Source organism: Ceratotherium simum, chromosome 22 (assembly GCF_057802395.1).
Source record: "Ceratotherium simum simum isolate JZ-2026a chromosome 22, ASM5780239v1, whole genome shotgun sequence".
Classification (NCBI taxonomy): domain Eukaryota; kingdom Metazoa; phylum Chordata; class Mammalia; order Perissodactyla; family Rhinocerotidae; genus Ceratotherium; species Ceratotherium simum.
In genome coordinates, this window is record NC_141921.1 from 36,312,182 (window position 1) to 36,329,091 (window position 16,910).

General features: G+C 45.8%; 1 protein-coding gene across 1 annotated transcript in view; it reads left to right on the plus strand.

Annotated features, from left to right (window-relative positions):
* Positions 1-16,910, plus strand: part of CAPZB (capping actin protein of muscle Z-line subunit beta) — a 141,564-nt gene that overhangs the window by 63,688 nt on the left and 60,966 nt on the right. Inside the window, exon 2 of the mRNA XM_004425651.3 lies at positions 1,445-1,534. Coding sequence (XP_004425708.1) covers positions 1,445-1,534 — 90 coding nt within the window. The remainder of the gene's footprint in view (positions 1-1,444; positions 1,535-16,910) is intronic.

Below are 16,910 nucleotides of genomic sequence, written 5' to 3' on the forward strand. Positions count from 1 at the left end.
CTTCCTCAAGCAAAAAAGAGGAAGATTGGTAACAGATGTTAGCTCAGGGCCAATCTTCCTCACCAGAAACAAACAAACAAACAAAAAAACCCAGCCTGCCGTATGTGCCATATCAATTACCTGAAAATGAAATTGCCTCCAGTTAACTTAATGTTACGTGTTAAGTTAAATCAACTTGATGTGTTATGTTTTTGGTGAATAAAAAGTGGGTCCTTGTCCCACAGCCTGTTTGTGGTTAATATACCTGGAGTGTAGATGGTTATATTCAAAGATTATATTTCATTACAGTCAAATGTGGCATTTCCAGGATTACTTTGTATATTTTATGAAGATTCTTTAGCTTGTTGATTTAGCACTTTTAAAAATCCTGAGATCTGTCTCAGCAGACCAGATTTGCAATACAGATCAGATGGTGCCTCTGATTGGTTGTACTGGGGCCTCCGCCTGCCTCACTTGCACTTCTTAGAGTCGCGTGCAGTGGTCCTCACCGCTTTACCTGGCCCACCTTTCTTGCCTTGTTTCTTGTTGCTCCTTCTGAGGTCTGGCCTTTGGTGTTATAGTCCGCCGTGCTCTGAAGTTACTTGGCACTTTACCAGTCTTCCTCCCACTCAATTCATTCCTTCCTGCCTCCCTGCCTCCATTATTTATTGCATATCTATGGTGACTGGCATATGGTGGCTCTCAGTACATATTTGCAGCGTGGATATTGAGTGAGGAGAGTACTGTGAAGCACACAGTGCATAGCTGCAAGAAGGTGCTCAGTAAACGAGAGTAACCTGTATCCTCCCGGGCCCCTGCGGCAACACTGGCCCCAGTTTATTGCTCCTGTAGTTCGCTTTGCCAGGTAGAGTGAGCTCTTGGCTGTAAGTGGTCCAGGTCTTGGTCTACTTTGCAAGGACCTGGCACCTGGAGAAATGTACCAAGCTTTAGTTGAATGACTGAAGCACTTGAAACCTTTGTGTGCATCTGACCACTTGTTCTTTGCCTGGCTTTGTCCCTGGCTTGGGGCTCATCAGAGACCCTGGCCTGGTGATATTACCTGACGTTTATATCCAGGTTACAGCAAAGGATAAAGCTTAATCTGCTACTTGAGCATGCTCACTGCAGAACCAGTTGGGAGTTAATACATCTGCATCTCCCATGGTCTGTTGAGTTGGAGAGGGAAAGCCAATGAGGTTTTGAGATGGGGGTGGAACAGGACAGCTGTCTGAACTCTCCGGCCTCTTCCCACTTCTCTGAGTATCTTTTGGATGCCTTCGCTTGGGGTAGAGACTGCTATCAAACCAGCATCTCCCTCCAGGAGGTGTGTCAGAGGGTCCAGTGGAGGCCTGTTTGGTCTCAGACTACCCTGAGCAGGCTGAAACTACAAAAATGCTTTTTAAAAGGGAGTTCTTGGTGTTTCTATTGGCAAAATGACTTAGACACTTCTGTTTCTCTTTCACAGAGTGACCAGCAGCTGGACTGTGCCTTGGACTTAATGAGGCGCCTGCCTCCACAGCAAATCGAGAAAAACCTCAGCGACCTGATCGACCTGGTATGTGCTTTGTTCTTATGGTTTCATTTGGGTGTGGCTCCTAATCGGTTGCTTTTGTGTATCTTTTTCCATGCAGAATTCAAAACACACAAGAAACCTTCTCTCTCCCCGGCCAGACACCACCACTGAGCCACGAGATTCCTCCAGACAGAGAGAAGATGGGTTTCACGTGGTTGTCTTTCTGGCAGAGCTTTCTGTGAGCAAAGCCCAAGATAGGAGTTCTCAAGTTGATTACCGTCTGTCCCCTTCCCCAAGCGCCTTGTTTTCAGTTTCTAGAAGCTTGCATTTAGGCATGGGGGAGAGGAGGCCACTTGCAGCCAGCAGGTGTTCAGCAGTGCACAGTACGAGGCTGTGTGAGTTTCTTTGCTATTGTGGAAGTTTCTCCAGCCAAAGCAGTACAGGAATCTACCCTGTAAATGCTTCGGTGGCTTTACTTCTACTTTGAAATGGTATACCACACAAAAGTTGGCTTTTAAAGAACCCATCACATCTGTTTTTTAAGTATTTAATTCTTTTTCTTTTTTTTAAGATTCAGAATGATTGGTCTCAAAATGATGCCTCTGATTAACTGGCACCATAATATTATTTGAAAATTCTCAAAATGTTAAAAACATCTTTAAAGCTATGGGAAATATTGAAAAGAAGTAAAATAAAATCAGACCCAACTGAGTTACTAGATCATTTGGCCAGTGAGTTCTGGCTCTGGGTCTGGAACCCAGGCTCCCTGAGTCTGAGTCCTCTGTTCTTTTCACTGCATCTTGTGTCTTGGATGTAATTATCAGTTGCCAACCGTGGCTCATCAATGAAGTATCTTTTAAAATAGTGGTTTGAAAACTTGTTCGTATGCTGTAGTGATAGATTTAATTCCATTCTATGAATTCAGAACAGTTTTACTAGGAAAAATACATGACCGCAGGAGGCTCATGTCATTCACAGGTAGAACTCTTCACAGCAGTCTGGCGGGACCTTCGTGTAACTATTTGTGTATTTATAGGGACACAAACTCCCAGTTGAGAGGCAGCCGTGTGAGATGGAGTCGGGCCTATTGAAAGAGCTGTGAACTTGCTATCTTTTACATGTAATAACTCAGGAAGTGAGAAGGAGGAGGTTTCTGGAGGTAAATGCCCTGAGGAGCAAGTCAGCGACAGGTGCTTGTGATGGGAATGAAGAGAAGAAGGTGGACGTAGCAACGTGATGGGTCCTGGCTAGACGAATAGGTGTTTCAGATGAGTACTAAAGAACAGAGGGTTGAATTGTGATGCAAAGGAACCTACTGTATGCTCAGAATCGGGGATCACAAGCCAAGATCCAGGGAGCTGACATAAATCACTGAAATGGATGTAGTGTAGAAAAAGGGGTTCGGCGGGCAGGCCTCATTTGAAAGAGCAGTGGCCCCTTTGCACCAGTCACTTGTTGCCCTGTGGGAGTAGGATCCTCTGTGGCTTGTTTTCAGGCTTTTCTGGAGGAGCCATACATTTTTTGTTTTAAGTGAAATATTCTGATCTTTCAACATTGGCCCAAACATTGGATTGGTTAGGTTTGATTTTGTGTAGAATCTGGGCATGAGCGTGTGAAATGTGAGTTGGGGGGATAGGAAGGTGGCGGTAAAGAAAAGGGTCTTTGTTGGGAAATAATGAAATGTAAAGTTGGATAGTTAAGAGGCGTCCTTGAAAGTCAGAAAGAGGGCTTGAATTTGATGTTGTGGTTATCGCCACCGTCAGCCCACACGTCGTGCTGAGCAGTTCACTGCGTGGCCTTGTGTAACTCGCAGCAGTCCGTAAGGTAGCACGGCAAGATGCAGTCTGGGAGGGGCTATACGTCTTTCTGTTTTTCTTGCTCAGAGATTTTTCTTTTTTTCTTTTGGTGAGGAAGGTTAGCCCTGAGCTAACATCTGTTGCCAGTCCTCCTCTCTTTGCTGAGGAAGATTGGCTCTGGGCTAACATCCATGCCCATCTTCCTCTACTTTATATGTGGGACGCCACCACAGCACGGCTTGATAAGTGATGCATCGGTCCATGCCTGGGATCCGAACCTGTGAACCTGGGTCCACCAAAGTGGAGCGCATGAACTTAACCGCTCTGCCACCAGGCCGGCCCCCAGAGATTTTTGATTGTGTGTGTGTGGAAGAGATGGCGAAAGTTGAAGGTATAGTCAGATCCCTAATTTGGTCGGCTGCAGAGGCTTCTTTTTCTTTTAAACTTAGCCTGAAAGTGTGCTTGGCTAAGTTTAAGTTTAGTTTGCCAATTTAGTTATTACTGTATTTTAGAAATAAACCAAACATAGAAGTAAGAACTCATGAGCAGATTTTTCTCAGTAGACTCTTCTTCGTGTTTAACAGGCTGTTTTGTTCTTATGGCAACTGAACTGTTTTACTACAGCTGTGTGTTTTCTTTGTGACTCCTTTGTCCGTCTTCATTTCAGAGAGGGCACATCGCTGCTTTATGGAAAGCTGGTCAGCTGGTTCCCTTGCTTATTATGCCAGTTTTACTTGGGCTCCACAGGGAAATGGCAGCATTGATGGTAAATGAAGGAGAGCATCAGGAGCCGTCTTTCACCTTAGCCAGACACTGAGGGAGGGAGGTTGGCCCTGAGGTTTAGTTTGCAGGAGAGTACCCGGACCCTGCTTGGGTGCCACACTGTGTCTGTCCCTGTTCTGTGATGCAGTATGTGGCATCCCGTAGATGACCGTCAGAGTGCACTGCTTTTCCACTTGTAACTTTGTCTTCTGTAGGATGTGGCTGGAGAGGATGGAGGCAGACACAGGCTGTGGGTTGACAGCTAACGTTTGTTGAACACCTACTGTGTACCCAGGACTGAGCTGGATGCTTCTATTTGTCTTATCATTTATCAGATTTTTATAATACTCCTTTAATGAACCTATGACTACTTCACCTTTTTTGGATGATTTGACTTGTGAGGAAGAAGCCAGACTGGTGGTGTGGCTAAGCAACACCAGGAGACCTGATTTCTCCTGCTGGGGTAACTCTGCTGGGTGCCTTTGGGTCCAGTCACCTACATTCAAAGCCACAGATTAAATATGGTACATCTTTCTGATGTGTCGGTCTTACTTGTTTGGGGAAAAAGTGTTAAATAATGTAATTCATTAGTGATCTAAAATACTAAAACATAGATGTATTATGGAGAATAATTCAAAATTTACATAATTAAAAAAAACAAAACTAGAGACTTGAAAGACGTAACCTTCTTAGAGCCAGGCCACTTAGGAGTAGCGGTTACTGTTGTCCGTTGCTTCATGGGGAGGCTGGAGAGGCGCCGACTCCCCTCGCCAGGTTGTGTGGAGGCCAGCCTCCGGCCCCATCTACCTCCTAAGGCTGAACAAGAGGCCATAATAGATTCTCATCATCCAGAATGGGCTGGGGAATTGGTGTTCTCATTAATTTTTTAATTTGAAGTATGATGAATGTCAAAATGGAAATGGAGCATGACTTTTCAACGAATTAGGATCTGGTAAAGCATGCCTCATTAAAACTGTATTGACATGCTTCAAAAGCCACTTTTTGATTAATGGTCTGGCTTCATCAAGTTCCTTGCTATGTACCATGGTATATAAGGGGCATCTGGGCTGGTTTTGTACTGGGTCCTGTGACCAGTCCTAGAAATTACTTCTTTGAATGTTTTCTTTTCATCACTGCTATTTTTCTTCTGTTTTCCCTGGGAATGACAGTTCTTTTTTTCTTTTTAACTGAATTTGCAAAATTCTTTTGTTTTTGTAAGAGTTGGTCTGTGCTGAGTGTACTGCTGGGGCTCTGAAGTTCACTTGCAGTTTTAGTTTCTTTCCAAAGCTGTAATTTCAGAAAACTCGCACCATATGGGGCCATCTAGAAGCAGTGTATCCGGGCCTTTGTTTCATGTAATCTGGGATCAGTGAGATGCTTTCAGAGCAGCTCATGCCCTGCTCGGTGCAAATTACAGTCATTCCTCCTGTGCTCACCTGCCTAAAATAATGAAGGAGAGGTGGTGGTTTTCAAGAAAAGTCTCCAATTTTAAGACTGATAGGAATGTTAGGATTTGCCAGCATTCCCCATGAAAGGAATGGCCTCGCTTAGATGTTGAAGCCAGAGAACCGTAGGGGAATTTATCCGGTCCACCAGAGGTCTGGTTACAGAGCAGTATTAAAGAGAAACGTGGCGTATGCTTGGCAGCTAGGCCAAGGCAGTCCAATTTATCGTGCCAGATCAGCTTTCTTTTTTCTTTCGAGCATCAGAGCTTTTGCTCCCTTGGAATTATGATGCATGCTGTGATTGGTAGAAAATGACCTTCCTTTGCAGATGGGCAAAACATCATTTTATTACATATTAATCCCGTTGTACCAGAGCAAAGCCAGCCGAAATCCATTGTGAAGCTGTTTCAGGAATACCCACGTGTCCCTGTGGGCCAGGAATCATATGATGTTAAGATGCTCCCTTGGCTTCCTAAACTTTGACCTTCTATGGCTTTACTCTGCACACTGGCAGCAAAAGCAGAAACTTCTTGGCTGGAGTGCATTTTGAGCCCTGAGCTGAGAAAGGAGTTTGTTTCTGCAGATTGGCACCCAGCAGGCCATCCATCCTTTGCCTTTTTAAGAGCAAACCAAAAATAGCCCTAAAACTGTTTAACTGGGCAGAAAAGTCTTTGCTTGCAATCGTTGGTGACTTCGCTTTTTAATTCCTTCTCTCTTCTTTGCTATAGTCACCCAGAAGTCCAGCTCTGGGGTGTCCCCAGACTTCACTCAAGCAAGGACGAAGGCATCAGAGCTGGGAAAGCGCCCGAGCCGTCTGGGCCAGGCCTGTGGGTTAGAGGTGGAAGAGACATCCTGATGTTCTGACCAGGGAGTTGATTACTTGATCGCTTTTCGTTTTAGCATATTCCTCTTTTTAGCGGCCAGAATTGCCCTCCAGAAATAGAAAGGGCCTGCTGGGTGCAGGGCTTTCCACTGCCAGCCTCAGCAGTACCTACACTTCAAACAGCTCTCAGAAATTGTCCACCTCTAGGCAGTGTGAGGTCGGTGGGGGGCGTGAGGCCCGTGCTGTGATTCTTCCCACTTGACAGGTTAGAGGACTGGGGTGCGCTTAGGCACTGGGGGCTCAGCGAACGAGTGAGTGGAGAGCTGCAGCTTACATTTCCAGGAACCTGCTCTCCATGAAGCAGCCCATGCAGTCAAGCTCACATACGTTTGTGGTGGGTGAAATTAAGGCTAATGTTATATTTAATAGTTCATTAATATATCTGATTTCTGATAAGCATTGTTACTCAGCTTTTGATCTCTAATAGTTGAATCATTTTGAAATCTGGAAATTATTTTCCCAGTGATAGCTGTATGGATTGAAGCATCAAACTCAGTTCTATCCCCAAGTGATGAGGATGTGCTGGGCCTGGGGACCCAGGTGCTGCCCGTGCCCTTGGGCCTCTTGAACACCAGATAGGATCTGGTTTGTCTGTGTTCCTGAGTGAGCAGGCTTGCGTTTTCTTCTTGCTTAGTTTCCCTATTATCATCACCATTTAAAACAGTCTCATACCAGCGTTTTGTCTCCTTTATTTCAAAGGCAATTTTTAAAATGTCTTCTCCTTTCTAAAGGGGTCTTTGCTTAAGTAGGTGAAAAGTGAATGGGCTCAGTCAACATTTACTAAGCGGGCACTGTGCTCAGCCCTGGGAGGAAATGCAGCCTTTATTCTTTGGCTCCCCTTCCATAGGAAAAAAAATGCAGGGATCCTAAAACTTGGTCCCTGATAAGAATGCCCTTGGTTGGATTCTCTCGGCCCTTTGGTCTCCACCGGTGGATCAGCTCCAAGGATGACGATCAAGAGCTGCAGAACTGAGTTATTCTTTCTACAATTATTTAACATCTGCTATGTGCCAGACACCATTCTCAGGGCTGGGGTACAGGATGAAAGGCCTGCTCTGCCGAGCTGACATTTAATGGGGATTCAGGGGAGATTTTCCAGAAGCAGGAAGACTTGGCCGTGGCCAGCCTTGCACTCTCCGTGTCTCTTGAGCAGATACACAGAGGTGTGTCTGTCTTTACTTTTGAGTAAAGGTGTCGTAGGCTCTTTGATGGTTGTGCCCAACTAGCAGGGAGTTTTTGTCCTCTTCCCTGATCTTTCACTCAGCCTCTTACTTCTCAGATTCTTTCCCCAAGGCATTCCTGACAATAGAGGAGAGCAGATGCATATCTTTGGAGTTTTAGGGGCAAATCCCAAAGTGGCTGCCCCTAGTAGAGAATTTTATGTTTTGTCTTTTTTAAAAATTTCCTTCCGATTCATAACATGCCCACATGCAAGATATTTTAATGTAAAAAGAATGCTTTCTCCACCAAAGCCTTGAGTCAAGTTGATGCCTGGAAAGCTGGGCTCTGGGGCGTTGTTTGGAGATGCTCAGCTGGGTTTTGTGCCTGGGCCTCCCCACAGAGCTTAGTCTCCCTCCTGTTGGGCACCAGGAGCTCAGGGAGGGGGGCTCCCCCGTGACGCACACCGCTGATGCACAGGACTATAGCCGCATGGAGCCCTGGCCTGCTCTGTAGCCCTGCCAAACGAGGAGGGGGTCTGTGCTGGACCCCATTCGTTGGTACCTAGGAGGTTCCCTGAAGGTTTCTATTGGGGGCGGGGGAACTTGGCTTCCACTCTGCCATTTGTCGTAAGATCTGCCGGGAAGTTTTCTCTCCTTGGCCGGATATTGTCTCTGGAGCAGAAGCATGGAATGGATTGAATAATTGGTAATTATGCACCAACCTCTGCACAGTCTCTGTTGTGCTGATGTTTCTGAGCTTTTCTGCAGGCGACACCGTGCTGCAGTTCCAGTTTTACAAGGGGAAAAAGCATTCCAGCCAAGGGCCTCCAGCAGTATTTTAATGAACTCCATTCCTTGGAAAGTTGTGGTGAGCCTTTTCATGCAAGTGTTTTGCTCTTTGAATGGACTGCAGCTGTGATGACTAAAGCAAGGGAGATCGAGAATGCAGACCCCCGGACTGTAGGTGCTGAACTGGCCCTCTGTTCTCCGCCCAGGGCTGCCTCTCCAGGGGAAGGTGGCCTTTCATGACCCCAACCTGCTGCTGAGGCGAGGACCCTGCCACCTAATGGTGCGGCCTCTGATTTGTGTCAAGGTGGCAGCTAGGCAGCCCTTCTAAACTAGGACAAAATGGTGTGATTGGCTTTGAAAGAGGAAATGGGGCTTCCTGGGGTGCTCTCACCTGACCTCCTCCTCCATAGATATGGCCAGAAGTGTTTGAAATTCTGATAAGTTCTGTTGTGTGCAGAATAATAGACCCTCATTCGATCCAATTAAGAATGAGGTGAATTGCCTCCTGCACAAGCAGTCCAGACAATTGAAACTTGAAACCAAATGACGGACAGGGGTCATTTGCCTTCTTTTATGTGTGTGTGTGTTCCTTGGGGAGCCAGGACTATTTCCCAGAGGCTGTAATGATATGTCCACTGGTCCTGAACAGTTCTGGACCAGTAACAGTAGATTACCCATTATGACTGGGGGTTGAAATTCTCCAAAGCTAGGTCATTTGAAAGTTAGCTGTCTCCCATCACCTTTAATGTCACCACCCAGTATGCTTTTGTTATTTTTCAGAGGAGATTATAAAGTTCAAAACAGAAATTATTTTTTGTTTCGTCTCAGATTAAGAATTTGATTCTTTCCTCTTGTCATTCTTCATAAAAGCTTTCTCAGTGAATGACATGGAAAAAGAAATAGGTTTGATGGAGATCCATCAGATGTCAGATGCACTAACGTGGGCCTCATTCTTTTTTTTCTATTTATTTATTTTTTAATTGTGAAATTTTTGCTGTACATTATCGTCAGTCACCATGTAAATGCATCCCTTCACCCCTTGTGCCCACCCTCCCGCTTGCCCCTGGTAATTACTAAACATTCTGTCTGTCCCTGTGTTGGTTTATCTTCCACAAATGAGTGAAGTCATGCAGTGTTTGTCTTTCTCTGTCTGGCTTATTTCGCTTAACATAATACCCTCCAGGTCTATCCATGTTGTTGCAAATGGGACGATTTTGTCTTTTTTTTTTTTATGGCTGAGTAGTATTCCATTGTATATATATATATATATCACATCTTCTTTATCCAGTCATCAGTCGAGGGACACTTGTGTTGCTTCCATGTCTTGGCTATAATAAATAATGGTGCGATAAACATAGGCGTGCATAAGCCTCTTTGGAGTGTTGATTTCAGGTTCGTTGGGTAGATACCCAGTAGTGGAATAGCTGGATCCTAAGGTATTTCTATTTTTAATTTTTTGAGGACTCTCCATGCTGTTTTCCATAGAGGCTGCACCAGTTTGCATTCCCACCAGCAGTGAATTAGGGTTCCCATTTCTCCACAGCCTCTGCAGCATTTGTTGTTTTTTGTCTTGGTGGTTATAGCCATTCTAACGAGTGTAAGACAATATCTTAGTGTGGTTTTGATTTGCATTTCCCTGATGATTAGTGATGTTCAGCATCTTTTCATGTGCGTATTGGCCATCTGTATATCTTCTTTGGAGAGGTGTCTGTTCATTTCCTCTGCCCATTTTTTGATCAGATTGTTTGTTTTTTTGTTGTTCAGTTGAGTGAGTTCTTTATATATTATGGGGATTAATCCCTTGCTGGATATATGGTTTGCAAATATTTTTTCCCACCTGGTGGATTGTCTTTTCATTTTGATCCTGCTTTCATTTGCCTTACACAAGCTCTTTAGCCTGATGAAGTCCCACTTGTTTATTTTTTCTTTTGTTTCCCTTTTCTGTGGGCCTCATTCTTAATACGTTTTATCCATCACCTCATTTAATCTTCGCAGCCACTCTGTAAAGTGAGTGGGAGGATCCCCTTTTATAGATGAGGAAACCGAGGACATCCCAGAGTCCCATACCTGATAGTGACCGAGGGGAAAGTCAAACCCAGCTGCTGATTCCAACATATTGCCCACTGAATTACTGTCTTAAAAAGGAAAACATGACACTATGTTGTTTCTCATATGGCCTGCTAAAGTTAAATTATCTTTTAAGGTGCAATTTAAGGTAAAAGAAATGTTTGATGAGGGCAGTGTAGTTACCATGGAACCTGTAAGTACCTCAGGAAAAAAGACTTCTCTTCCTGCCTCTTCTGGTATGAAGCTCCTTCCGAGCCTGATAAGCAAAGAAACTGCTTTCACCCGGCCTAGCTGTTGGGAACAGCAGTGTGGAGGTGAAACCGGCTTGAGCTAACTCCCCTCGCCCCCCAACACACGCACACACACACACACACTCTGCATTATGTGTGTTTGGGCAGGGAGTGCTCTTAAAAAAAGCATTCTGCCCAAATGCAACGTTTGTCACTATTTCTTCTTTCAGTTAATAGAGCAAATCTAAAAATTTTAGGAAAAGCAAGTTCTTGCACCGCAAGAAATAAAAGGATGGGTCAGTAAGGTAACTGCCTTTAAGTCAGATGTACCAAAATCAGCATACACCCTGGCACACACCAGTTAGAGTATATAAGACGCCAGGGGGTGGGAGGACAGGATCCCGTTTGTAACAGCATGACAACATCCCCCCGGGAATAAGCTTCCCAAGAGGCAAGCGGGCCATGCGTGAAGCCCGCTGTGGCGCACTGAGCTGAGAGCGGAGGTGAGTGGGGTCGGACTGCTCAGAAGCAGGACCGTGATGTCAGAACTTAGGGTATAGTACATGAGATGCTTGTATTTCACTGTGAGAAAATAATTGATTATGCAATAAAATTGCTGAAACTAATAATTTTGCGGGAAAACAGGCTAAATATCTCTTGCACAGCATGTACTTATACTCCTGATGGACTAAAGAGCTGATATTGAGCAGGAAAGAACCAGAGGGAAGACATGGATGACATTTGATATTGAGGTGGAGGAGGCTTTATAAGGCGCAGAAGCTAATGCCAGAGTGATGGCTTTCTTATATGCAAATTTAACTTAAAAGTTTAAACAAAATAAAATGTAAAATGTAAATAAAATGCAAAGAACAAACTCTGAAACATATTTGCCCTTTATGGCAAAGAGTGTATCTCCTTAAATATTCAGAAAACACTTTCTGAGGTTGTTACTATCATTGTCCCCATTGGACAGAGGCAGCAGCAGGGGCTTCGGGAACTTGTCCAAGGTCACCAGTAATGGTGGAGCCAAGCTTTGAACCCAAGCAGTCTGACTCCAGGTTCTCAACCACTGTGTGCTCTTGTCTCCATCAATAAGAAAAGTGGAAATACTGTGTTGGAACAGAGAGCTAGGTACAGTCAGGTGATTCACAGAGGAGGGTGCAGACATCTAATACACAGACCTTTTGTCCTTTGTCAGAGAAGTGCACAATGAAACAAGATAGAATGGCTGGAAAAGTCTCCTTCACTGATGACCCCTCTTACTGCTCATTGCATGGAATCATATTTCATCCTGGATGCAACCTACACTTTTCCTTACTTTCATGAAGTTGGTCAGCACATCTTGGTGTTGAGTCTCTTGAGGGACAAAGACAATGAGCAATTGGGGAAACAACGGCACACTGATTACCCTCTAGGAGCTTCACCATCCATATTGTCATATTAAGGATTCTTAGAAGTCCTGCAGTTAAAAAAAAAGAAAAGAACTTATTTTCCTTTATCTAGCATTTCTCTAACTCACTTTCATGGAATCCACTTTGGAAAACATTGGTTTCCTGGAAAGGTTCCTAACCTATACGTCAGATGACCTGGCTTCTAGACCCTTTTTGGCAGGGGTCCTAAGTGTGGTGTTAACCAAATTTTAAATTTTCATAACTGTTTGGTAAAATGGCATAGAGAGAAACATAGCTTTCCTTGTTTTCTTTTTTCAAATAGAGAACTGCTTCAGAAAACTTCTAGCTCCTTCAGTAGGAGGGAAGAAGATAGGTGGGGAAAAAAGCATTGTGTACATTATCAAATCTTAGTGGAAGTCAGGACACCCGGCTTGTAGCTTTGGGTCTGCCACTAACTTGCTTTGTGATCAGCACGCCTCTGGATCTTGGCCTCCTTTTCTGTGAACTGAGGGCCAGATGGTCTCAGTCTCAGAATCTGAGTTCTGTTGCGTAAAACTAAAAGAACATCACCATGGATACCCTTATGTTGATGTCACTACTTTTAGGATCCCCTTTTGTTGGCAGAAGAGGCATTGATTTCTCGCAGGTCTGTGACCAAATAGCCTGCCCTGTATGGTAAATACACAGAGCCGAGCAGGCAGGGGCTTCTGGCGCATATCCCCCAGTCAGTCTGCATTGCCTTGGCAGCTCACTTTAGTGGGCAGAGTGAGGCTGACGGGGACGTGAATCCCACCTCTTGTGCCTTCCGGCTTTGAGACCTCAGGCAGGTCGCCTCCGCTCCCAGTTTCCTCCAACATACAACATTGGGATAAGAAAACTGAATTTCTGGGGCCGTTGCGAGGATTTGGGGAAGTATATCAAGTGCTAACGTGCACGTAAGACAGGTGCTTAGTAAATGCCAGCTGATGCTTTTATTACTTTCACTGGCTTCCTGGGACCTGTTGCTAACCTCTGGGTGCTGCCTGTCCAGAGGCTGTGCCCTGATGCCCCAAGCAGGCTTCCTGTGTTTTCACAGGTGAACACAGTCCTGGTCTTGACTTCACGGGGGGTGTTTTATAACCCAGTGCACAATTGCAAGGACTTGGTTTGTTTAACCTGGAAGGGAGGAGATGAGAAGGCCCTCCACTGAGGCATTTTAGGTGGTCATGAAAACCAATCCCCAACCTTCCCTGAACTATCAAGGTGGGGATTCCTGAACAGGACGCTGGGAAACTCCACTGCCCTCCCTCAACCCCAAAGTGAGTAGAGGAGGTCAGAGTCGGAATGTGGCTGACTGGTTTCATGTAACACCCTTTGTACTTCCACAGAGATAGAGGTAATCTAATACCATGCTTCCCTTCTGCCCTGGCAGGGGGTGGGCTCCCTGGCTGGTCTGGGTCTTCTCCACTCCCTTCCTGATTACCTTGGCAGGCACTCTTCCACTGCTCCCGGTTATCATTCAGAGTTCTCAGGAAGCCCCGGAGGAAAACTAAACAAAGAGGTTAGATGGTCTGACGAGGTGGGAGGGGGTCTTAAGGTCGATCTCAGTGTCCAAGGACCAAGCAGCCAACATTGTAGCCCCACAGGTCATTTGACCTCAGTGCTTTCACGTCAGCCACCCAGAAGTGCAGGCCAGCACCTGTACGTCACCCAGGACAGGCCACCTGTGGACTCTGAACCCTCAGCATCCCTTTCTCTTATCCAGTTCCTGCTTTTGTGGGCCTTCACTTCCTTTTAGTTTACACTTCCACCTGATCAGGACTGCTCATCTCTTGTTCCTGACTTGAACCCCCGTCTCTAATTGCCCCTGCCTCCCCCATATTGCCAGTGTAACCCCCAGGTACCCCCTCTCCAGCATGAGAACCCGCAAGTGCACATCTGAGGGTCATTCACAAGTCACTCAGCAGTAGTCCTCTGTCCCATGGCTTTTTCCCTCTCGCCTCTCCTGAGTGTTTCTCATGGTGGGGAGGGGATTTTAGCACCTCACCTGCTACTGCCTCTTCCTACCCCTGAGGGAGAAAATGCCAGTGAGGTGCCACCAGCTGAGTGGGAATTTGGGATGGGCTAGAAGCAGAGCGCCTGTTCATTTTGAACATTCCTTGGAAACAGATTGGGTGTTTCAAGGTCCACCCCCTACCCCCCCCCCGCCCTTTATTTACCAGGTTACAGAAGCCTATTTTAGTATACCTGGGGATCGAGTTTCTATAAAATTTTTGGTTAGGTGTTTTTAGGGCAACTGTTAGTCTGCAATTGGATGCCTGAAATGTCCGCTTAGGAGCACTGGGATGTGATATGGTTGAGCACCTTGAAATCGAAAGGCCCAACCAAACCCTGCTCTCATCTTCCTTGCATCTTAGCTGTGTGACCTCTGGGCCTCGGTCTCCTCATCTAGAAGATGTGTGTGATGACACTAACCTTGAGAACTAGAGATCATGTATGGAAAGCTTCTAGCATAACACCTGGCTTATAGTAGCTGTCTGCATGGGGTTCTGAGGTCACATCAGACTTGCACAAGTTTGTTGTAGCCATTGTACAAATGAGTAAAAACCCTGCTGGTCTCCTGGTTTTTAATAAGGGACTATCAGATGGCAGGTACTGTCCTAGACCCTTTACATACTTAGTTTATTTAACCTGCATACCACAAGGTTAGCCTTCTACCCCCATTTTACAAATGAGGAAACAGGTTTAATGAGTTGGGCAGAGCCTCACAGCTAATTAGTAAGTAGCAGAGTCAGGATCAACCCCAGGCCCATCTGACTCAGGCCTGTTCTTCTCCCGCCATGCTGTCTGTGCCGGCACCTTCTCCAGGAACAGCTTTCTCCTTGTCACTGCAGGTCACCAGCGGATAGCTGACTCTGAATGCAGATATCGTCACAAAATTAGCGCCAGCAAGAAGTTATTCAGTCTTCACAGAGTGTAACTTCCCCCTTCCCATGTTGAAAGGGCATCCTGGTCTGGCCTTCCATGTTAAAGGATGGAGATGGCAGCGTCCATGGTGTGATTCCCCACGTCCAGGCTGCCACCACCGAGCAGCATTGCCATCCCTGTTCTTTTTTTGTTGAGAGATTGGAGGTAGGGTACACTTCCAGTATACCCAGAGGCTGCCCATTGCTTGCCTAATGGAGTCAGGGCTTTAGAAAGGGGGCAGGGGTGAGGAATGATTCCGCCCCCCTCTTTTTTTGGGTCACTGGCCCTCATCAGGCTGGATACTTCTTATTCGTTAGTCAGACGGTTTGTGGTTGTCCCTTTGCCACATCTGCCGCTGCCGTCCTGGGCCTGTTGCACTCACAATTAAGGTTCATTAGAGACCCTGTCAATCACAGCATGCACAGAATCTGCCTGTGACAGGCCTCACGCAGGGGCTTCCAGCCCTGTGGCCTCCCCCTTTACAAATGATTACTGACCAAATTCTAGATGCTTGGTGTGCAGGAGAGAGGGATGAACAGCACTTGTGAAACTCCAGACTTTCAGGTCCTCATGGGCCTGTTACCTTTTACGTAATTGAAACCTTCAAGCTAAGACCAGAATTGATATTGCAGATGGTGGTAGGAGTTTTGTCAGACGGATGCTTTGGAATAAGTATCTGACAACAGGCCACTCAGAGGAGAGATTCAAAGCCAAATACAGAAGAGATTTAATTATCGTTAATCTCCCCCTCCCCTCTTTCTGGAATGTATAGGCATACTTAATTATTATTGACTGGAAGCTAAAATAACACTCTTGGTTCAGAACAAAACCCTTTAGGAGATTTGCCCCAGGCTAGAAACGATTATCCTTCATACAAGTGGATTTCCCCCTCTTTCTGACTGTGCTGCATGTAGGTTGGGAGTAGAGGCGTGCATCAGCCACTTTGAAGTTGCTTACTGCTTCTTCCCAACGTTTTCATACCTGTTTCATTGACCTTCCTACTGCTAAACACTGCATGTCAGGGGAAGCCACGTCTCCAAGTTGTGTCACTCAACAGGGGTTGTCTTAAAGCACTTCCTATTAATTGTGTGCTGTAATTTGGTATTATTAGCACTGAAGGGCCCTCTGGCTTCAAAGCACCTATGGAATGTAATAATGCTCACCGGTATCCCCAGACCTTACACAGTGCCTGGGCACATCGTTGACGCTAAGTAAATATTAGTTAATGATCCAGTAAACCCACCCATCCACAAACTCTGAGAGGAGAAGACTCTTCATATTATACTTTGTAAGCTGTGTAATCTGAGGCAGAGAGATGAAAGGGACAGAGATGCCTCAGGAAGCCGAGACGTAGCTCAGGAGACCTCAGCCCCATACCCAGGGCTGGTGGCCTTGGCAGGTGGCAGTAAATCATTGAGAGTCTTTAAGACCACCGGAGTTGTGAGTTAGCTGGGTCTGGGTGTACCCTGAATATTGAAGTGACCTTGAGTAAGCTACTTAGGTTCTCTGTGCCTGAGTTTCCTCATCTGTACAGTGGAGAGAATGATGAATTTTCTCATTCTCACAGCGCAGTGGCGAGGATTAAAGGAAGCAGTGTGTAACATGCTTAGTGCAGCATTGGGTGCGTGAAGTGCTCAGTGGATCAGGGTAACTGCTGTGACGAAGGAAAACGAGATGATGGTGAACTCTCCTGTGGGCTCTTAGGACAACACGTAGTGAATGGAGGAGAAACTCAGTCGCTGGAGCAGCTTGAATTCTTTGCCTTTCCCATTACAGTTCAGCTGAACTTTTAAGGAGGAGTGTGCCCCTTGTCAGAAGTGGGCTGCGTTTTCCTGGTTGGCCAGGGCGGTGGGTGAATGCTCCTTGATCAGGCTCTAGGAGGTGGTGCTGTCTTCCAGCCAGGAATGGGGCATTGAGGTGTGCTCAGATCTTCTCACAGTAACAAGTGG